A 23,276-nucleotide genomic window follows, 5' to 3' on the forward strand; every position below is an offset into this window, starting at 1 on the left:
ACTGAGAGTTCTCCTGACGGAGCGGGAGAGGGGGTGTGGGGGTGGAGAACGGCTGCGATGGGCAAGCTTGTCCGGACACAGATACAGTGTGCTGAATGGTCACCTTTTTGTACGGAAATTCCTATGATTCCGAGGGGCTCCAGGAGAGTCCCTCCCACAGTCATACTTGTAGATCAGTCTGTATTTTGACAGATTTTGCTTTTAATTTACAGCACTACGACCTAGAATTGGGTGTTGCCAATATTAGTGTGTTTGTCCTCTCTGCCATTTTAGCATTGCAATAACGGGGCTGACACCTGCATTAAAATGGTAAACAAAGGAACATCAGCTGAACGCATTAAATGTTCCGTCATTAACAACTGGCGACAGTCATTTCCAGGTTTACAATATTATTGCATCACTAGGAAACGGAGGTGATGGAAATCAATATTTCCCAGCAAGAACCGAGGGTTTTTTTTGTTGTTTTTTTTAAAGCTACCTTCAAAAATGCTGTACTTAAAACAACCTACTTTCAGTACTGGAATTATCCATTTTCAAGCGGGCATCAGATCTTGTGACTTCAAAAACAAAACAAACAGAGAAAGAACAGTGATGTATATCTGCAGTAATTAAACGACCTAGCTTCTCGAAAGGAAAACAATAAAAGGCTGCAATCGAATTGCCACGCTGTTGCGTTGTGGCTAACTTTCATGGGCGCAGGGTTTCTTTGTATTTCTGATCACTGAGGGAGCTGAAGCAGTGATCATGAATACAAAGAGCTACGGGAGCGGTTTTCAGGTCCGCTGCCGGGCAGGAGCAGGGTGGTAGCTTTTCCAAGCTGCTCTACGATTATATTACTGGTCTCTGTTTGATGTTGCGATGCTCTCCTACCGATTTGAAGAGGGGAGGAAGTTCCCCTAAAGGCACAGGACAACTCCAGTAGAGAAAGGAATTAACAGAAAGGTTTCTCTCTCTGTTATCTTAGGCATGTTGCTAACAGCTTGCCTGAAAGCTAGCGACGAGACTTTCAAAGCCAAGGGGAATTAGGATTGACCTATGAGAGTATTCAAAAAAATATGGAAGCTGAGAAATCTAAAGTAGAAAGGACAAAAACATCACAATTGTGCTGTGGAAAATAAGCATGAATGTTAAGCCCGTTCTTATAAAATTCCTTCCTTTAGAGGAATTAACTCTTTTAAAATGAACAGATTAATTCCTCCATTATGATAGTGGACAGAAGAATTTGATAGGAAGGCTTGAAATATTTGTACGTCATTACTGCACGGGCTTATATTTCACCAATTAGGGTGAGTGCAGGAGCTCACTAAAAGCCACCAGGATCTGGTAGTTTTCAAGTTTATTTGCAAAAATCACAAAATTTAGGTTGATCTGAGTTTGGGAATGAGAAGAACGTTCCCATTTTTGAAGCGGTATGCCTATAGAACAAAGTGACGGAATTTCAAAGTAATTGATTGCATGTGGTGAGTTTTGAGGTGTTTCTGAGAGATGTGATAAACTGTTACATTCAGAGTCTCTGCACAAACGTGTCGCCATTTTCTGTTTCTAGCAATAAAGTTCCACACATACAGAGGGACATTTTCTGCTTTTCGTTCTGTCTTGTACCACCACATGTTTCCTGCCATTACTATAATGAGCAGACAGCTCACCTCCCTGGTTGACCGCAGCACTAATGTTGGACACTTTTTCTTTTCTTCAATGACTCTTTTTAATGCATACTTTTGAAATCTGGTAGGCTGTTTTTGTGAGAGGAGGTTGAGAACAAGTGAAACAACTCATGTATCACCTCAAGCAGAGAAACCACCTTCTTTATGCCCTTCCTTCGAGAGCAGTGGTGTCCACACCTGTGAGTCCCAGACACACTAGTTCCCAATGTTCAAGTAACTCCATTCTATTTGCACTTATATTTCTTACTTGCTGATTTGTTCTGAATTTGGTTGAACTGGAGGTTTGGGAAGGGCTGTTCTTAGCACTGTTGCCTCATTGGTGGATAAATCCTCGATCAGAACGCCAAGGTCTTTTGGTATCTGCAGCTTGAGGTATGTGCAAATTAATGGAAATAATGATTTAAATTTTATAAGTGATCATGGTGGTGTATCCCAAAGCAACCTTCGAAGACAAAAAGCTGGACACTCCTGTTCTCGACTCTGTGGCCATCATTTCAATTTCCTGTAACGGAAAGCTCTGGAATTCCTTCCCTAAACCTCTCCACCTCTCCAGCTCTCTCTCCTCCTTTAAGGCTCTCCTTAAAAACCTACCTCTTTGACCAACCTGTCCTAATATCTCCCTATGTGGCTCAGTGTTAAATTTTGACTCATTACGCTCCTGTCACACGTCTTGAGACGTTTTACTACGTTAAAGACCGCTTTATAAATGCATGTTGTTGTTTTGATCCACGTACCTCAAAGAGAGGTCTGCTGAGCAATGACCCGATTATTTTTCTTACTTTCCTTTCCCACTTAAGTCGTTTTTGCCACACTTAAGGGCTTCTATGTCAAGTGTCTGGTCAAGGAGCTGGCTGGCAGACAGGTCTGTTTCCAAGGATTCGTCAGTGCTGGCTGTCAGTGAGTAGTGGACTGGCTTGTCTAGCCATTTTCCTTTTCCTTCTTCTACCTCACTTTGAGCCTGGCCAGGGCCCAGTGCCTCCCTCTGATGTCTGGGTAAAGATTCACCACTTGCTGTGCAGGGAAATGGCAGCTACAAACCTTCACTGTGTAACTCAGCAACGTACAACACCGCCTCCCTAATGCAGGAACATCAACGTATTTAATGTGTCATCGTGGACAAGGGCAGTCCATAATACCACAACCATACATGGACCTTCAGTGGAGTAGACTTGATGAGTTAAATGGCCATTTCTCATTGTGGACATGTGTGACAGTGTGACACACGCTAAGGGTTTTATTTTGTCTGCAAATTATATCGCAAGTTAAGGGAACATGTAAAAGCAATAATTGGAGAATTCCAAGTTTGAAAGTGCTTTGTGTATGACAGAAAAACAATCTGGAGTTGTGGAACAGGCTTCCAGTAAAGAGAGTTCATTATGAGTTACTTTACACCTTTAAAAGGAGTTGCTTCAAAGTCTGTTAAGGAGGCGGATTGAGGATTATAGAGATATTAGCAGCACTGATTGATATTTTGGAGGAGGCAGGGTAAAATACTTAGTGCCCCTCAAAGTAGGGGAACAGCAGATAGGGGACAAAGGCAGTCCATAATACAATAATCATACATGGACCTTGGATGGAATAGGGTTAAATGGACTTTTCTCATTGTGGACTTTGTTCTTCATTTGCTATCTCACGTTTATCCAACAGGCAATCATTACTATTGAAGATGAGAATGATAACAGCCCAGTGTTTGACGCCACTTCAGATACCTCAGTGGAGGTACAGGAGGATGCTGCCACTGGGAAACGGGTAGCTGTTGTCTTTGCCCAGGATCTGGATGCAAAGAAGAACGGACAGGTATGAGTGACCTCATTTTCCAGTAGCAGGAAAGCATTTTGTTTTGAAAAGGAATTTTGCCACCTGGTTTGTTTCTGGAAGTTGTTGAGACAACAAATGGATGCCAATCTAGGGAAACTTGTAAGTGACGAGAATAAGTAGCTTCTCCTTGACTGTAGGATCCACCTAGATCACTTTTACACGGAGTGTATCTGAGCCGTGGCCTTAAATGGCTATGCCAGGTTAGCGGATGCTCATTACAACCCATGCTCCTGATGCAAGACTAGTCATGAGCAATGCCACCGGAGAGCAATTAGTAATGCACCCACAGTAGAAAAATCCAGTTGACTTTAGCTAAGGTGGGCAAGTCAACTTCCTCACCCATATCTTGTGAATCAAACCAGATGCATAGAATGGAATACTAGCAATAAAAGCCTCGACGAACATACTCTCTGGACAATTTTTGCATATCCATCAGTGTCATGTGTCCATTTCCAGCTCTCTCATCTTGAAATTTCTGTCAAGTTAGAGTGACGAGCGTCGCTGTGACTTCATTGATTAATTGGTGCGTGGATAACTCATTCACCGCTCAACTTTTTTTTTTGTCAATGCTAACGAGTGAATTGAGCTGTAGTTCTGTAACACCTTGGAGGTGTTTAATAGTGTGAAAATGTGAAATCATCAAAATATTAAAACTGCCAGTGTGCATCGATTGCTGCAATTTACTTTGATCCCTTTCTACAACAATGGAGGCAGCAGCAGCAGATGGTCAGGAAGTGCTGCTCTCCGCTGGGACCAATTCCCATATTCAGCTAAACTGCACGGTTACCGGGGATAACATAGAACAGAAAACTACTTGATTTTTCAGAGTGACTGGTCATTAGAATGAATAACCACTCACCAGTTCTGATTTACAGACTCAGGGCGATGGGGGAGTGGAGTTGAGTTGAGTCTCTTGCTCTCATATTTATATCCATCCTTTGATAGTTTGTAAGGAAAGCAAACTGCCTGAGTTTAATAAATTGGTCCTTCCTAAAACCAAGTGCCACACGTTCCATCTTAATCAGAAGCCCTGCTTCCGGTCGATAAATTTTAAATATACTTGGGAACGGGGGCTGGGAGTGTTCGCCAACTCAAAAATACTTAAATAAGTTCTGATTAACTTTAAAAAGTGTCCAATAGGTCAAACAGAACCCCCAACCCAATGCCTGAACTCTCTTTAAACTCAGTTTCACACCATATTTGAGTTATTGAGTGTGAAGACCAAGTAGTGTGAGCCTACCTTCCTGAGGGATCTCACACCACTACACTCTACAGTCAGACCGGTATCGGCTCTGGAATTATACAGTCACTTTTGTATCACTGCAGCAACTCAAAAAGTGGCATTTGGACACCAGGAGAGCAATTTTGACTTTGTGCGATAATGTAAAGTGGGCGATAGCCAGTCTGCAGCCCATTTATACACTTCTCCCGTTTCTTATTTCCGCTGACTTCAATGGAAATAAAAGTCGGGAGCAGTGTAAAACGGGCTGCCTACTCGCTATCGCCCGTTTTACATTATCGCACAAAGTCAAAATTAGCCCCCAGGTTTCCGTTACTTGCCTCTTCCTGGAGTTTGTGAAAATAATTTGTCTTTTTACCAACTGCAGGTTAACTTCACCATTTTGTCTGGAAATACTAATGGAGCATTCAGGATCAGCACAACTAACAGGAGCCGTGGAGAGATCTACCTTGCTCGACGACTAGACAGAGAGCAGATTGATAGATACGTCTTAACTGTAAGTTCAATGGATGTCACTGTGTGCCCATTTGTCTCGGGTGGAGAGGGTAGTTTAATTGGCCCAGTCTGTGTAGTTGGTCCTTGTCCATTAAGAGAAGTTTCTCACTGTTCATCAGTGACTCAATGATTGAGCCACAACTCAATGTAATGAGCTGTCTTGTTATATCACCCATTTCAGCTACACAAATCTTTCACAACATGACATGATAGGTTTGAATGAAGACAATCTTTTGTCCCGTTGGGTCTTATCTTTCCAGAATACCAACCCTTCCACCTTCTTCCATTGATTCCAATTGAAACGAAAATCGGGAGAGGTGTTTAAAGGTGGTCGGACCGATATTGTACGTTTTATACTACCACCCAATGTCAAAATTCACCCCCATTATCTCCACTCCAGGGATGAATTTCCTCAGATTTCTCCCATTCCACCGCCATAACTTAGGTGGAAGATGGCGTCTCATCTTCCACCCTCCATAAACTTGAGCTCATCCAAAACTCTGCTGCCCGTATCCTAACCAAGTCTTGTTCACCCATCACCCCTGTGCTTGCTGACCTACATTGGCTCCCGGTCCGTCAACGCCTCAATTTTAAAATTTCATCCCTTGTTTCCAAATCCCTCCATGGCCTCACCCCCTCCCTATCTCTGTAACCTCCTCCTGCCCTACAACCCTCCGAGATCTCTGCTCTCCTCCAATTCTGGCCTCTTGCGCACCCCCTGTTTTAATCGCTCCACCATTGGCGGCCATGCCTTCAGCTGCCTCGGTCCTAAGCTCTGGAATTCCCTCCCTTAACCCACCTACCTCTTTGACCAAGCTTCTGGTCACCTGTACTAATATCTGCTTATGTGGCTTAGTGTCAAATTTGATAAAGCTCTTGTGAAGCGCCTTGGGACGTTTTACTACGTTAAAGTTGCTATATTAATGCAAGCTGTTGTTGAAAGTGTGGAGGAATCCCAGTTTATACGAGTAAGCGGGGTTTCTGCCTCACTTCTGCCGAAGTTAAGGCAATGGACCTCGAGAAGCTCCAAGGGAATTCACCCCCTCTGTCTCTGGTTCAATAGACCACGCTCCAGGCATTTTAGAGTTCTAGTTTGTTTCACCATTTCTCGCTGTTCAGTTTTTGAAAGGAAAATTGATGGTGAGAATTGCCCCTTTCCCCACCCCCCCCAAAAAAAAAAGATTTACGGAAAAACGGTTCTCCATTTCCCTTTGAAAATGGTGGACATTTCAGAAACTCACAAGACAGACAGGGTTAATTTTTTTTTTTAAGTATCACTGTGGCTATATCTCAATGTGACATTTCCTCCGGTATCAGTTTGCAGATGATCTATAGATTTTTGAAGCCATTATTAGAAAACAGGGCATAACTCACGTAACACAAATGTCATGTCCTGCAAGCTGACTCGTATCTCGAGGTACCTATCGAGCCAGCTACAGCTGTTGGCTTCTCCAACTGCCTGCTCGGAGCCATAAATAAAAGGAGGTTTTACATTCTCGTGGGTCTTCAGGATGCAGCTTGGTTCCTGCCTTCCAATTGGTATCAGCCACTCACTGCCAGCTCAGCAGGAGAATGACTGTGCACCGTTTAAGATGTCGGAGTACTCCTTGATTGTGATCAAGCATTTCCTGTGTTCTGTGCCATTTTCCCCTGCCTTTTCTGTTAAAAGCCCTTGATTGCCATAAGCCAGTGGTTTGCAATGACTGACTACGTCAAATTCCGTTTTAGTTACAAGGGATTTTCATTCTGCACTTCGACCCATTTTTCCATGAAAACCATAAAACATTGGCCTTGCCCATCGTGACAAAAGTATAAGAATGGTTTGATTGGTATGGTGTTATTTTAGCTCTGCGGCATAAAAGCATAACCAAAGAGTGTTCCAAGCCTTTGGTAATTTAATTTAAACAGAATACATATAATTCATGGCTCCATTTTGGATTCTTAAAACCTGAGGCATTGTTTTATAAATCTCTGGTCAGACCCCAAGTGGAGAATTGCGTTCAGTTCTGGCACTGCATCTCAGGAAAGATATATTGGCCTTGGAGGGGGTGCAGTGCAGAATGATATCACACGGACTGCAGCGGCTCAAGTAGGCGGCTCACCTCCACCTTCTCAAGAGCAATTAGGGATGGGCGATAAATGCCGGCCTCGCCAGCGACGCCCACATCCCATGAACGAGTAAAAAAAATACCGGGGCTAAAAGGGTTAAATTATGAGCACAGGTTGCATAGACCTGGCTTGTATTCCCTTGAATATGGAAGATTAAGGGATGATATAATTGGGGATGTTTAAAATGATTAAAGGAGTAGATATGATAGATAGAAAGGAACTATTTCCTCTGGTGGGGGAGTCCAGAACAAGGGGTCATAACCTTAAAATTAGAGCTAGGCCGTTCAGGGGTGATGTCAGGAAGCACTTCTTCACTCAAAAGGGAGTGGAAATCTAGAACTCTCTCCCCCAAAAAGCTGTTGAGGCTGAGGGTCAATTGAAAATGTCAAAACTGAGATTGATAGATTTTTGTTAGGCAAGGGTATTAAGGGATTAAGGCGGGTAGATGGAGTTGAGATACAGATCAGCCATGGTCTAACTGAAGGCTGGAGAGGCTGAATGACCTCCTCCTGTTCCTGTGTTTCTATATTTAAAACTGGCAGCACCAAAAGTTCAAGACCTTTTCCACCAAGGAGCCCTAGTAAAATTGAAGTCAATGGGAATCAGAGGGAAAAGTCTCCAGAGTCATACCTAGCACAAAGGAAGTTGGTAGTGGTTGTTGGAAGCCAATCATCTCAGCCCCAGGACATTGCTGCAGGAGTTCCTCAGGGCAGTGTCCCAGGCCCAACCATCTTCAGCTGCTTCATCAATGACCTTCCCTCCATCATAAGATCAGAAATGGGGATGTTTGCTGATGATTGCACAGTGTTCAGTTCCATTCGCAACCCCTCAGATAACGAAGCAGCAAGACCTGGACAACACCCAGGCTTGGGCTCATAAGTGGCAAGTAACATTCGCGCCAGACAAGTGCCAGGCAATGACCATCTCCAACAAGACAGAGTCTAACCACCTCCCCTTGACATTCAACAGCATTACTGAATCCCCCACCATCAACATCCTGGGGGTCACCATTGATCAGAAACTTAACTGGACCAGCCACATAAATACTGTGGCTACAAGAGCAGGTCAGAGTCTGGGTATTCTGCGGCGAGTGACTCACCTCCTGACTCCCCAAAGCCTTTCCACCATCTGCAAGGCACAAGTCAGGAATGTGATGGAATACTCTCCACTTGCCTGGATGAGTGCAGCTCCGACAACACTCAAGAAGCTTGACACCATCCAGGACAAAGCAGCCCGCTTGATTGGCACCCCATCCATCACCCTAAACATTCACTCCCTTCACCACTGGCGCACAGTGGCTGCAGTGTGTACCATCCACAGGATGCACTGCAGCAACTCGCCATGGCTTCTTCGACAGCACTTCCCAAACCCGTGACCTCTACCACCTAGAAGGACAAGAGCAGCAGGCGCATGGGAACAACACCACCTGCACGTTCCCCTCCAAGTCACACACCATCCCGACTTGGAAATATATCGCCGTTCCTTCACCATCGCTGGGTCAAAATCCTGGAACTCCCTTCCTAACAGCACTGTGTGAGAACCTTCACCACACGGACTGAAGCGGCTCAAGAAGGCGGCTCACCACCACCTTCTCAAGGGCAATTAGGGATGGGCAATAAATGCTGGCCTTGCCAGTGACGTCCACATCTCATGAACGAATAAAAAAAAATCTGGCAGTTATGCCATTTTCTTTCTCCATTATAACTCCCTGATGGACTTTCTTGCACAATTCAGGAAAATAATCTTTGTAGATGAAGAAGATTGCACTGTGTTCAACTAAGATCAGTGCTAGACGATTGAGTTAAATGTGTTGTGGGACACTGAGTTCAATTATATTGAAGCTTCTACATTTTAATAGGAATTGCAAAATAACACTGCCTCTTCTGAACTAAATTATTTAAAATGTGTAATTATAGCATTCAAATCTTACTGTATAATTTTACTAATGAACCCATTCACAGGTTATTTTGAAGAGGTTAGAACCTAATATAATAGACAGAAGGTAATGACAAAGTTACTTGTGTGTCATTGGTAACACGGTTAATAATTTTGCACAGTGCAATTTTAACTACCCAGTAGATTAACATTGGCCCTATGCATGTAAAGGCATCTGTTGCGTAAATTGCTGACTGTATGACATGTTCACTAATCTGCCTCTAACATCTGCCTCCTAATATATCCACTTTTCTAAATCACACATTATTAGCTAAATCTCGGAGTATTGCCAGTCTTTTATGACATTGTACAGGTGAAGCTGGCCATCCGAGCAAGTAACTGAAACCCAATACAACCGACAGCGACAAATTCAACCCAGGGAGTTTCTCCCCGTTGGTTTGCCAAATGTATCCACCTGTCCCTTGTGCCTCAGAAAGGTCCCAGGTGTAATCGCCCAATCTGTGCTTATTTAGTTGCCCTCAACTGGAATAACCAGTCGGAACCCCATAACTGGTCTCAGTACCCCTGTTTTAGGGAGGGGAAAATCAGCCATGATCCCCACTCCTGATTGTGGAAATCTGAGGTGGCGACGCCTATAAGCATGACTCAGATCCACACATTGTGGGAGCCCAGAGAAACGGGTTCATGAGTTTCATCACAAGTTTAATGTATTGGTGATGATGGAAGCACTTGAGGTTCATAAGCCAGGAATTCCCTTGAGGATTCTCCCAAACGCCCGTCGTAACTTCAGTAGAAATCGGGAGAAGCCCGGGTAAACGGGGTTTCCCGTCGATTGTCCACCCAAGTAATGGCGGCCGATCGGGAGGACCCCTGAGGAAATGGTAACTTGGGTGAAGAGATGATAGAACGATGGCAGATTCCTAAATAAACACTGGTGAAGATATTACCACCAGGTTACTGCAGCAAACAAAATCTATTCAGCTACACATCAAACTTGCGACACTTTTTTTCTTTCAGATTCAGGCCTTTGACAATGGTTTACCACCTCGAAGGACGGATCATGTTATTATCGTTACAATTGTGGATGTGAACGACAATGCGCCAGTTATCACAGCTCCTGACAGCAACAATATCAGCATTTATGAGGTAAAGTCATACTGTTGCCTACTCTGTGAAACAGCAACTATTAACGAAAGATATTAGCGCAAGGCTATGGGAGTCAAAGATCTTCTCAATATCTCTGAATTTATGCCTTACTTTGTGAATAAAACTGAGTGAGTTTAAATTGCATTATTAACGCTTGTGATAGACTTCATAACCTAACAAAACTTAGGTTGCATTTGAGAAAATTGGCTGTGAAATTATAACGTGCGAAATTTTAAATGGGTTAATTAATCTGCTAAAACAGCAGAGAGTAGTTTTGGGCAAATGCCCACACTGAGTGGTTGGTACTAATCCCACAGCATAATTTCAGGGCAATTGCCTTAAAAATAGCAATCTGTTAACTGAGTGTTCGCTGTATAAAATGAAGATGAGAAACATTGCAATGGAGGAAGGCTGGAGGTGAGAAAGGGAGGCCATGAAAAGGAAACCTGGTTATTTGGAGACAGCTTCAACAATAGGAGAGATGTGGGAGTTCCGTTTGAGGTCAGAGGTGACAGCGGGGTCAACATTGTTGTTAGATGAAGTGGGGCCATCAAAGGGAGTTGTTAAGCTTGTGAGAGACTTTAGGAAACTGTATCTGAAATATTGACGGCAGCAACATTATGTCCTCAGGACATCCCCAAGTACTTTATAACCAATACAGTACTTTTCATAGTGAGAATAACTGTTGTTGTGCGGGAAAACTCAGCAGCCAATTTACACACAGCAAAGTCCCACAAACAGCGAATGAATGAACGAATGGCCAGGTAATCTGTTTTCGGTGGTGTTGATTGAGGGAGGAGTATTGACCAGGAGAACCCACTGCTTCTCTCCAGAAAGTGAATGGGCGAACTGGGCCTTGTTAACATGTATTGTTTCCACTGTTGCAATGCAAGAGGACTAGAATTTGTGAGCACTCAGGGTGTGCAATCTAAGTGTGGCTTGGAATGATGAGCAAAGGGGAGGGTAAGATCAGTGGATGAGGAGATCACTGATTATGAAGGGGTAACAAAGTGGGGACACAGGTCTGGGGGAACTTCAGAGTCAACAGAAACTAAGTGCAGAGAATGAGCCACGAACTGCAGCACAGATAGAGCAATTCAAGAGGAAATTAGATAGCCATAAAAATAACTTTGATGGGAGGTCGTATCATGGCAGCTTGTTCAGAAGTGCATAGACCCTGTTTTTGGAGATGTCCAAGGCAATGTTTGAAATTCCAGACACATACAATGAATTTTCAGAAATACTGAGACCAACATCCTGAACCATCACCAAATCCAAATAGAAACCTAAAATATAGTAAAACATGCCAACGCACCCAGCTGAAATCTGTCAATGGGAATCTAGACAAACCCTAATCACTGGTCGCAGCTATCTTTTAATGAGGTTTCTCCATTCTTCTGACTCTGGCCCTTTGTGCAAACCCTTCACCCCATCATTGGCGGCCGTGCCTTCAGCTGCCTAGGCCCTAGGCTCTCGAGTTCCCTCCCTAAAACCCCTTTGCCTCTCCACGTCCCTCTCCTCCTTAAAATCCACCTCTTGACCAAGCTTTTGGTCATCCCTCCTAATATCGCCATCTTTGGCTTGGCATTCATTTTTTTTAATTATCCCTCTGTGAAGTTCCAAGGGATGTTTTCTATTTTAAAGTTGCTGTACAGTCACAAGTTGATATTATTGGTTATACCAAAAATGAGTTCAGACAGCAACAAACCAGTTCTTGCTGGGCACAAAGACTCGGTTCTAATTTGTCGATCTGACTCAGACAAGCCAATGTTTGGCCACAATGGAAAAGACGTGTCAGACTGGAATGGTGGATGATGCTCCTCTGAGGTTGGGCTTGAGACACATTATTGGGAAGAGCAACGCACGATTGGTGTTAACAGTGGAAGAAAAAGTGACCATTTCTCTTCGGCTGCAGTGGAAAACCAGTAACACTTTCAAAACTTCACAATCAAACAACAAGAGGCAGGGAAATGTTTACCTCCTGTGCAAACTCCAGCTTGCTGCTCTTCAAGTTGTTTTTCTGCAAGGGCACCAACTGGTTTTAATTTTAACATAAAATGCCATGAATGCAAACAGTCTTTGGGTTCTCCAATTTCACACCTGATGAAAGAATTTCACACACCTCCGCTACAGATCAGTGATTCACTGCTGATTGCCCTTTATCTACACTTCAAACCTGTTTGCACCGTAAAATGATGCATGCACAAGAAGGACAATTTTTTTTCCATTGATTATTTTTGAAGAACGAATATCAAACTTTGTCCTTCATTTCAAGGCTGTTAACTATGCATATTGAATTTTGATGTAATCTCTCGTAGAACCAATATAATTGCAGTACAAATCAGAATAGATAACATTTTTATTTGCATTCCCTTCTCCTCAAGGCAAGGAATGAAAGGACTGGAACCTTTTTCTCTATTTCTATCCACTTCCTGCATTAAGTAGACCCAAGTCGGGTATAAGGTGGGCAACGTGGAGGTTCTATCATGGGTAACACGGGAGTTTTCCTCGAGTCGACCTTTGATGTTCCTTACCCCCGACCTGAGAAGAGCCCTCCTTATTGCAACAACGTGACCTTTCCATTCCCCTCGGCCTCACTGGCCATCTACATACAACCACATTGCAGCTGTTTGCTGGTAGCTTCGGTTTGTGGGATGGCATTTTGGTTCAGACCTCACATGTAAGTTTACTGTGAATCCTTAAAGCTGTAGGAAAGAGAGGGATTTTTTTTTTGAACCCCAGATGTGAAAGGACGTAAATTATCAATGATGTAAAAGGCGTTGGGGGAAACTTAAGAATAACCAAAAGAAACAAGTGAATGCATCTGCGGAACTCAGTGACCCCAAGTCCCACACACTTAGTCATTAAAAACCGTATGATGCCAGTGATTTCTGATTCTTATCATTGGTTAAATAAGGAATCTCTGGAGCAAAAAAAGGCCATTTCAGCCCCTCAAGTCTGCTCCATTCAGACCCCGTGTCGGATTATTCTAGCAAGGATTTCCATTGCATTCCTCATCTGTTCATCCCCTCCCTGAGAAGCACTGAGTTCCTTCCAATACATGCCTCAAGAAAAACCAGACAGTGCTATTAATATCCCTGCATTCCTCTATCTCCCTTCAGATTTGTTCAACAGTTGTACCAGATAAATGGAATGGTCAGTCAACTTGAGAAAAAAGATCACTCATTATTTAATTCACACAATAAATATCAGCAAATATCACCCACACATCAAGGAATACACAATGACCAGGAGATCGTTCTGAGGTTGTGACACCTAGGTTTTGTATGATTCCTAGTTCACAAAAGCAAAGCTTGACATTATGTGAATGTTACCATCTTCGACGCAAGCAAGCACGCAATCGAAACTGAAACTCCAGTGCGGTACTGAGGGAGTGCTACATTGCCAAAGGTGCCTTCCTTCAAATATGAAGTTAAACGGAGGATCCATCTGTTTCAGTGGTCCCATGGCACTATTCAAAAAAGAGCAGGGGGTTTTCTCAAGTTCCTGGCCAATATTCCTCCCTCAGCTAACATCACCAGGAACATATTAACTGGTCATTTAATCTCATTGGTCTTTTTTGGGATCTTGCTCTGTGAAAAATGGCTGCCATGTTTGCCTATGTCACTAGAGCTGAAGGACACACTTGAGAGTGTAATGTCTTTGTCACCACTCTCAGCCTTTTGTTTAAAATGTTAGCTTTTTTCCCCTCAGTATTTTTAATCGTTCAACGCAAGCAATGATTATTTTATATTAATTTTAAATTTGTCCCAGATTAGTGTGAATTAACCGGTCCCAGTGACTTGATTATTTTTTTAACTTTTAATCACATTGGCTTGACTGTTAGCTGATGAATTCTTAGCCCGTTTACATGAAATTCCGTTAAACAACGACTAGCATCATTTCGCGCCTATAACATAGAAAAATAGCCAAGGGCATCACAGGAACATGAGGTCTTATGGACACTGAACCAAAGAAGAAGAGATAAGGAAGGGTGGTCAAAAGCTTCACTAAAGATGTGGGGAATCTTAAAGCTCCAATTTTAAGAATGTGCCCCCTTGTTCTGGATCCCCCACCAGAGGAAATAGCTTCTCTGTCCTCTTATCGAGTTCTTGACTCATCTTAAACACCTCAGTCAGATCACCCTTGAACCTTCTAAACTCAAGGGAATACAAGCCACATTTATGCAACCTGTCCTCAATTTAACCCTTTTAACCCCGGTATCATTCTGCGCTGTACCCCCTGAAGTGTAGTGTCCAAAAGTGAATGCAGTTCTCCAAATCCAACGGTGACAGTGTTTGAAGCACCATCTTACAGGTTCCTTAAACAGGTTCTGTGCATTTTTTTCAGAATGTTGGTGGAGGTACTGCAGTCACCAGAGTCAGAGCCACAGACATGGACACTGGCATTAATGCCGTTCTGTACTACTACATCACCCAAGGGAATGAAGATCTCACCTTCAGAATCGACAGGCTCACAGGAGAGATTGTTACACGTCCCTCTCCTCCAGACCGGGAGAGGCAGGGCTTTTACCAGCTGACAGTAACAGTGGAGGATGATGGAAACCCTTCACTCTCAGTAAGTGCTTTTCCTTCCGTGATTTGCATCAATGTATATACTCACGCGAGATGTCAATTCATACGTCCTTGTTTGGGGCTGAAAGTGTAAGGGGGGGTTATCTCACATCAGCGCTAACTCGGTGACAGGAGTCTCATATCCTTCCTCTGGTTTCCCTCCAGGTGGAGCAGTTTCTTCAAACTGGTGGGCCCGTTTCCTACCAGATGTTGCTCTGCTTCTGCAGTGTGCCGTGCTATTTAAAGGCCAACTCCCCCCCTGCTCCCTCAGTCGCCGATCCTGCTGCTGATCTTAAAGTGGGACACACTTCAGCTGATAGATTCAGGAAGAGAATATTGAAAATCAGCAGTGGGGAGTTGGGACTGGAGTCAGGTGGGAGAGTAACCATAACTAAAGCAACAGAGGAGGAGCAGAGCAACAGCAGATCGCAGTGGGCTGGTAGAAGTGAGAGAGGACAGAGATGAAAATGTTTTTGTGAATGTCGGCCAACTGGAAACTTAAATTTTGGTAGAAAGGAGCTTGTTCCTCGTCTTATATGAGAGTTTTTTTTAGGATTTTGGATGGAATTTTTTGGGGGGAAGTCTTATGTATGAATCACCTTATTTATACATGAATATATACGGTAGATAATTTAAGAATACAGTTTTTATCTTCACTAATATACATTGCAGAGCTTCCAATGATGGAGCTTTTCAAACATTGCTAATTTCTGATTCTTTCACACAAGTCTGAGAGTTGTGGCCATGGTGAGTGTTTAGCTGTTGGGAAAATTTCTCCGCCCTTGATTTAATAAATTCTCTACATTTTTTAACAAAAGGAATTTACAGGCCACAACTCTTCTATCTTATGTGTTTATATATAATGCTGTTAATATTTCGTATTGTAGAATATTACCAAATGGTGCTTCGTTCTGGTTTAGGGTTGCCAACTCCAGTTGGACGTATTCCTGGAAATTACATCACATGACCCTCCCGCCTCCAACTACCCCATCCAATCAAACAGTCTTTTCTCCCCATCGCCAATACTTTTATAACTAGTGACTATAGACGAAAGTGTTCAAAGAAAATAGAAGAAAAACAACATTTTTTTTAATGCCCCGATGATTTTTCTCCCGGGTTTGCTCATAGCAGTGTCCAGGAAATCAACCTTCAATTCCTGGAAGGTTGGAAACCCTATTCTGGTTTCCTGTAATTGTTCGCAGCATTGGTAAGTGACATCAGTGCTCGGCCATGTCTGTCAGCGTTGGGCAAAAAGAGGACTCACTGGTGGTTTCGAGAGAGAGAAGGTGCCCGGGGTATATTTTCCTCGGGACACGGATGGGAGTATCGGGAGTTAGTGGCCAGAGAGAGATGTCTCGGCCAAACCCTTTTCGCCACGTGTCAGGCAACGTGTCCTGCAGCGCAGCGGCCTTCAAACTGTGCCATGAGAGACTACTCAGTGAGCACTGACTGCTCTCAGCTGAAACTGCACTATTTGAGCAGAGGGGTTAGTCTCTCTAACTTGGATTAACATCTGCACTGAACTAGTTGGAGAGTTTCAGGTGAGCCCGTTAAGCACAAGGTGGGGGGTAATTTTGACTTTGGGCGATAGTGTAAACCGGGCGATGTCACAGCAGACGTCCTTTATACATCTCTCCCGATTGAAGTCAATGAAAATTAAATTTGGGAGAGATGTACAACGGGCGGCTGATCAGCTATCATCTGTTTCACACCATCGGTCAAAGTCAAAATTACCCCCGACATGGAGAACTTGAGCATTATAGTGCCCTTTGATATGAGGTGTGTGATATTACTTAGAGGTTATTTTATTCCCACAGAATTTGGGTTTATGCAGTCCTTCGATCACATTGGAAAAAAAAATAGGAGCAGGAGTAGGCCATTCGGCCCTTCGAGCCTGCTCCACCATTCAGTATGATCGTGGCTGATCCTCTATCTCAATACCATATTCCCGCTCTCTCCCCATACCTCTTGATGCCTTTTGTGTCACAGTGAGAAACATGGTACTAAGAAAATGTATAGCACAGTAACTAAGCACTATCTTGTATACATTGTGAAGGATTTCCTTCTACGATGTGCAGTCAGTGACCAGACGTTGTGGGATTAAACCATTCAATCTTCTGTTGTGCTCTGTCATTGGCAGCACAACATGGGATTACTGCCTCGAAATTCATTGAGTGCTGTCCCCAGTCATTGCACTGCCAGCACAACATAGGCTCTATGTCCATAAATAAGGCGAGTGATTTGTCACAAGTGATCTCTTATTGTTCCAGTCCCTTCAGAAACTGAACAACTCGTTGCCTCCTGGTTTTTTCATGTAAAATAGTGGCAGTGTAATTCACTGTGGGGACAGTTCGATCAGTTAGCAGCCCCAGCTGCTCGGCTTCACTCTACGGGAGGGCATTTTAGGAATTCGTTGTGCCAGATTTGCAGCCTGAAGGATTTTTTTTGAGCACTAAAATTTGGAGAATCGCGCAGGCTGCGAAACAGTCACTTCCCGTCGCATGGAACTCCGTGCCGGGAGCACTAACCCAGCAAATTTGCAGTTTATCTTTGTGCACAAAATGCCTTGAGATGTTGCTGAGTGAACAACAGAAGTGTTCACTCCGTGAATGGGCACCGAATCTCACTCACACCGTAAGTATAGACATTTGCAGAATTTGACAAAGCACGTGTCACTTGCCCTGGTGATAGGTCAGGTCAGGGACCAGAATTATGTGTCGCAGGTCTTACCAAATGTACCAGCAACAGCTGCAATGGAAATAAATCGAAATGTCGGCAAGATACGTTAGCTGGGATTTGCCTATAAATGGACATGACTGGAAGTATAAGTGTACATCCGGGTATCTTAATATGTATTTAGAACCTTTTTGATTGCTGACTGTGCTATATTAGTGCGTTTGACATATGCTGTTAGTTATGTAATAGCAGGTGCAATATTGGACAATGCAAAGCAGACACAGATGTTCCGTAACTTGGTGACTCTGCTATTACTTACGATCTTGCTCACGAAGATTGCGTTGTGAAACATCCCCAAACCGACAGCTCTGTTTAAATGCCTATTGCTCACAGGAGTCATATTTAGGGAACTGCTGGATGATGATGTGTGACATTGTTTATCGACAAAAGGAAGAAAATGTCTCTTTCTTACTGCAACAGTCTCTTTGCTTGCCATTCTAATTCTTTCTGTCTTTATGTTTGTCTTTCTCCCCTCAGAGTGACTTTCACAGTTTCATTTCTCCAACTCTTCCTCATTCTTTCTTCCCTTTCTCTCTTTCATTCCCTGTCTCTTGACTGTATATTCTCCTACTCTCTATACCTCTTATATGCCTTTCTCTTTCTGTATGATTCCCATTCACATGCCTCTCACGTACCTCATCTCTCACACCCTCACGGTATCTTTCTTTCCCTGCGTGTCTCTCTTTTCTCTGTCTCTGTATGCCTCTCGCACTCTCTTTCCTCTCACCCCTGATGGAGATCTGCGGACAGACTTAAGGCTCAACTCTTTGATAACCAGTCAGACCCTGGTTACAAAACGGTTTTCTTCAAATCATCAGCGTAACCCTGAAACCCCCAACGACCAAAAGATTATAGCTGAAGTTTGGTCTCACCACCATCTCCAGCCCAACTTGGCTGGTTCTTTTATAAAAATATTTCTTGGAAAGTCAGCGTAGGAGATCAGGTGATCTCTGTCTATACCTATGTTTGAGACGCATCTGTCACACATGCAAATTTCTATGTATAAAAAAAGGAGAAAGAAAGTTTGTCATTTCCAGTGTTCAGAAGATTCTCCAACAATAGAAAATATCTGCTAATTGGCTTCAGGAGTTAAATTTTTTTTTAAAAGCCAGTCTGACCTCTAATTGCCTTGAGTAATTAGCCTCTCTTACTGACCCAGGAAGACACAGCATTTAGACTTTGTGGCCTTAAAGGGACCCACCAAGTAACACGCAGCAGAATAATACAATGTGCATTGCATGCTGGAACACTGCTCTGCTGCTTCAGCGTTTCCCCGGATTTATTGTGGGCATCAGCACAGGAGATCTGCTCGTGAGAAGGGAATTGAGTTGTCACAGTGTAATATGGAGCTTGAACATACTGGAAATACACCACTTATAGCAGGCGAGTTGGTGCTAATGTGATTTGCTGGCTATTGGTTATTGGAAGGTAAAACTGTCATAGGTTGTAGGAATGAACTATTAGCACCTGATATCCCGCCCCAGAGGATTCGGAGTGTCAACTTTTGGTTGGGCTTTCGTGCACGGGGAGATTTCTAAATGATTGAACTGCTAAAAACAGAACAGTGGCACAGTATGAAGTTCAGGTTTCCACCTGTGCAGATTAACTATCTCACGCACTATTAAACAAAAGCAGCCCAGGCTTCAATACTTGAATCAACCACATCCTGATACTGGCTGGGAGCTTTCGAATGAATGACCTCCATGTATCAATGTAGTGTAAAAGGGCTTTTTTGCTGCGACGTAAGGAAAAAACAGGAAGTTTGTTACTAAGTCAGCAAGTAGAATGTGGATTGAACTGCCTGAAATAGTCAACGTTTTTAATACTGTTTGAACTGTGCCTTTGTAATTAATGCCTACGGCAACAGCAAAATGTTTAGTGCCATTTGCCCGATATAGGCAGCTGTGATGAGTGTGGATGGTGTAGGTGGTGGGGACTCTATTATAATTCAGTCAGCAACTTGAAAAGAACATGAAGACAAAGGGGAAAAAAAAACTCACTCAGTCCCTCCATCTCGTCCTGTTTCTGGGCCTGATCTGTCCACTTTTTTGAACAGGTTTTCTACCCAAAACCATATTGCTCCACTATTGACAGTGCATCGATAGGATTGTGAGAACCAGGTAAGTCACCAGTACTATGGATCCTAATCATTTGTATTTTCACATCATGTCGCAGAGGATTGAACTATCAACACACGAAACCATCAGAGGGTAGGGGGACAGATTTGATACCTGTCCTTGACTGAGCTCCACTCGCACTGGATTATCTTTCATCCTTGTTTTCAAATCCCTCCATGGCCTCACCCCTCCCTATCTCTCTCATCTCCTCCAGCTCTACAACCCTTCAAAATCTCTGCACTTTTCCAATTCTGGCCTCTTGCGCAGCCCTGATTTTCTTCGCCCCACCATTGGCGGCCGTGCCTTCAGCCGTCTAGGCCCAAAGCTCTGGAATTCCCTCCCTAAACGCCTCCACCTCTCCTCCTTTAAGACGCTCCTTAAAACCTAACTCTTTGACCACGCTTTTGGTCACCTGCCCTAATATCTCCTTATGTGGCTCGGTGTCAAATGTTGTTTGATAATCGCTCCTGTGAAGCGCCTTGGAACGCTTTACTATGTTCAAGGCGCTATATAAATGCAAGTTGTTGTTGTTATTGATGGCTGCGTGTAGGCAAGACGTCTCTCTGATGGGGGATGGACTATCAGTTCGACAGTCTCCATTAATCCATTGTTGTATGAATTTTCCCAGAGTGATGGAGGGGCTATGTTCTGCACCCAGGCAAGTTTCAGTGCTTAGATTGCATTGGCATCTCCTTGGGTACAAACAAAAGCTACTCTCTCCTTTAGGAAAAGGTACACAATACTAATGCTCATATCTTGCATCAATGCAGATGTATGTAGCGCCATGTAAATGAGTGCTGAGTGCACTGGATACAGCAAAGGCTATGGGACCTGACAACATCCCGGCTGTAGTGCTGAAGACTTGTGCTCCAGAACTAACCACGATTCTAGCCAAGCTGTTCCAGAACAGCTACAACACTGGCATCTACCCGACAATGTGGAAAATTGCCCAGGTATGTCTGTCCACAAAAAGCAGGACAAATCCAATCCGGCCAATTGCCGCCCCATCAGTCTACTCTCAATCATCAGCATAGTGATGGAAAGTGTTGTCGACAGTGCTATCAAGTGGCACTTACTCACCAATAACCTGCTCACCGATGCTCAGTTTGGGTTCCATCAGGACCACTCGGCTCCAGACCTCATTACAGCCTTGGTCCAAATAATGGACAAAAGAGCTGAATTCCAGAGGTGAGGTGAGAGTGACTGCCTTCGACATTAAGGTAGCATTTGACCAAGTGTGGCACCAAGGAGCCCGAGTAAAATTGAAGTCAATGGGAATCAGATGGAAAACTCTCCAGTGGCTGGAGTCATACCGAGCACAAAGGAAGATGGTAGTGGTTGTTGGAGGCCAATCATCTCAGCCCCAATACAATGCTGCAGGAGTTCCTCAGGGCAGTGTCTTAGGCCCAACCATCTTCAGCTGCTTCATCAATGACCTTCCCTCCATCATAAGGTCAGAAATGGGGATGTTCGCTGATTGCATAGTGTTCAGTTCCATTCGCAACCTCTCAAATAATGAAGCAGTCCATGCCCACATGCAGCAAGACCTGGACAACATCCAGGCTTAGGCTGATAAGTGGCAAGTAACATTCACGCCAGACAAGTGCCAGGCAATGACCATCTCCAACAAGAGAGAGTCTAACCACCTCCCCTTGACATTCAACGGCATTACCATCACCGAATCCCCCACCATCAACATCCTGGGGGTCACCATTGACCAGAAACTTAACTGGACCGGCCACATAAATACTGTGGCTACGAGAGCAGGTCAGAGGCTGGGTATTCTGCGGCGAGTGACTCACCTCCTGACTCCCCAAAGCCTTTCCACCATCGACAAGGCACAAGTCAGGAGTGCAATGGAATACTCTCCACTTTCCTGGATGAGTGCAGCTCCAACAATACTCAAGAAGCTCGACACCATCCAGGACAAAGCAACCTAAGTGCAGGCAATTGGGACTAGCTTAGTGGTATAAACTGGGCGACATGGACATGTTGGGCCGAAGGGCCTGTTTCCATGTTGTAAACTTCTATGATTCTAACCCTCTTGATTGGCACGCCATCCACCACCCTAAACATTCACTCCCTTCACCACCGGTGCACCGTGGCTGCAGTGTGTACCATCTATAGGATGCACTGCAGCAACTCGCCAAGGCTTCTTTGACACCACGTCCCAAACCCGCGACCTCTACCATCTAGAAGGACAAGAGCAGCAGGCACATGGAAACAACACCACCTGCACGTTCCCCTCCAAGTCACACACCATCCTGACTTGGAAATATATCGCTGTTCCTTCATCATCGCTGGGTCAAAATCCTGGATCTCCCTTCCTAACAGCACTGTGGGAGAACCTTCACCACACGGACTGCAGAGGTTCAAGAAGGCGGCTCACCACCACCTTCCCAAGGGCAATTAGGGATGGGCAATAAATGCTGGCCTTGCCAGCGACGCCCACATCCCATCAACGAATTAAAAAAAGTCACAGTTGTTAGAAATTACCTCAAAGTGTGAAGCCACTGTCTAGACATAAAATTGAGACGCACCCAAAACACCAATAGCACATCTTCTGCAAAATGCCCTGACATGAAAAAAATCGGGGATAAGGTTTCTCTGGTCAGACAGATGGCACAAAATAACCGCAAGCGCAATGAGAGAAAGCTTCGATCCTGAGAAAAGGCGCAGCCCGAGGATTTTTTCGGTTCCTTGTCTCCAGGGATTGTGGAAATTAAGAAAAAAAAAACCGACAAAGTGGCTTCAAATTTGAACCTTAAAGGAATTGCCTTGGATTAGAGGCTGCTAAATCTCACAAGTGCACTGTGCTCCCTACACTTAAGTTCATGCATTGTGAACAGAAATATTACAATATCTCACACTTGTAGAATCATAGGGGGGGAGAAATTGGATAAGGGTCCGTTCTGGGCAATGGTAGCGCGATGAGTTAACACCCCGCGCCCGACGGACCCTGGGCAGGCAAGACGCAAGTTTGGTCTCCAGGGCGCACTTACCTGCGATCGGCGTTCCTGTCCAGGCCTTGCAGGTGAAATCAGTGCAATTCGAACTTTCCACCACCAGGGGGAGCGCCATCTCTTAAAGGGAAGATGTTTCTTCGACCTGCTTGTACCTGTTATTTGCTGAAAATAACAGTCTACTGTCTGCATGGAGTCTGAACAGACATCGCACAAGTAAAACACAGATGCAAATCCCATCCCTATGTTTACACACTGATGAGTTATGTTAGAACATTGAATAAAGGTTGCGCATTACTAAATCCCACATCCTCCAACCTGCACACCAGACCTCACCAATGTGCCGATCTGAGTTGGTACCAGGCCTGCGAGAGTGCGTGCACCAAGGTTCTCAACTGATGCACTCGAGACCTTGGTGCAAGAGGTGGACAGAAGGAGGGACCGCAGTGGGGTCGGGGGGAGCACGCAAGAGGCCCTCCAGACTCAAAAGACAGTAGGAGGCAGCGGGGGACGAAGTC

The 23,276-nt window shown here is 44.2% G+C and overlaps 1 protein-coding gene across 2 annotated transcripts in view; it reads left to right on the forward strand.

Annotated features, from left to right (window-relative positions):
* LOC137304018 (cadherin-23-like) overlaps positions 1-23,276 on the forward strand; it is a 223,347-nt gene that overhangs the window by 63,763 nt on the left and 136,308 nt on the right. For both annotated transcript variants that reach the window (XM_067972416.1, XM_067972417.1), the window contains exons 11-14: positions 3,312-3,461; positions 5,090-5,218; positions 10,240-10,368; positions 14,719-14,946. In XM_067972416.1, coding sequence (XP_067828517.1) covers positions 3,312-3,461; positions 5,090-5,218; positions 10,240-10,368; positions 14,719-14,946 — 636 coding nt within the window. The remainder of the gene's footprint in view (positions 1-3,311; positions 3,462-5,089; positions 5,219-10,239; positions 10,369-14,718; positions 14,947-23,276) is intronic.

Source organism: Heptranchias perlo, chromosome 36 (genome assembly GCF_035084215.1).
Source record: "Heptranchias perlo isolate sHepPer1 chromosome 36, sHepPer1.hap1, whole genome shotgun sequence".
NCBI classification, from domain to species: domain Eukaryota; kingdom Metazoa; phylum Chordata; class Chondrichthyes; order Hexanchiformes; family Hexanchidae; genus Heptranchias; species Heptranchias perlo.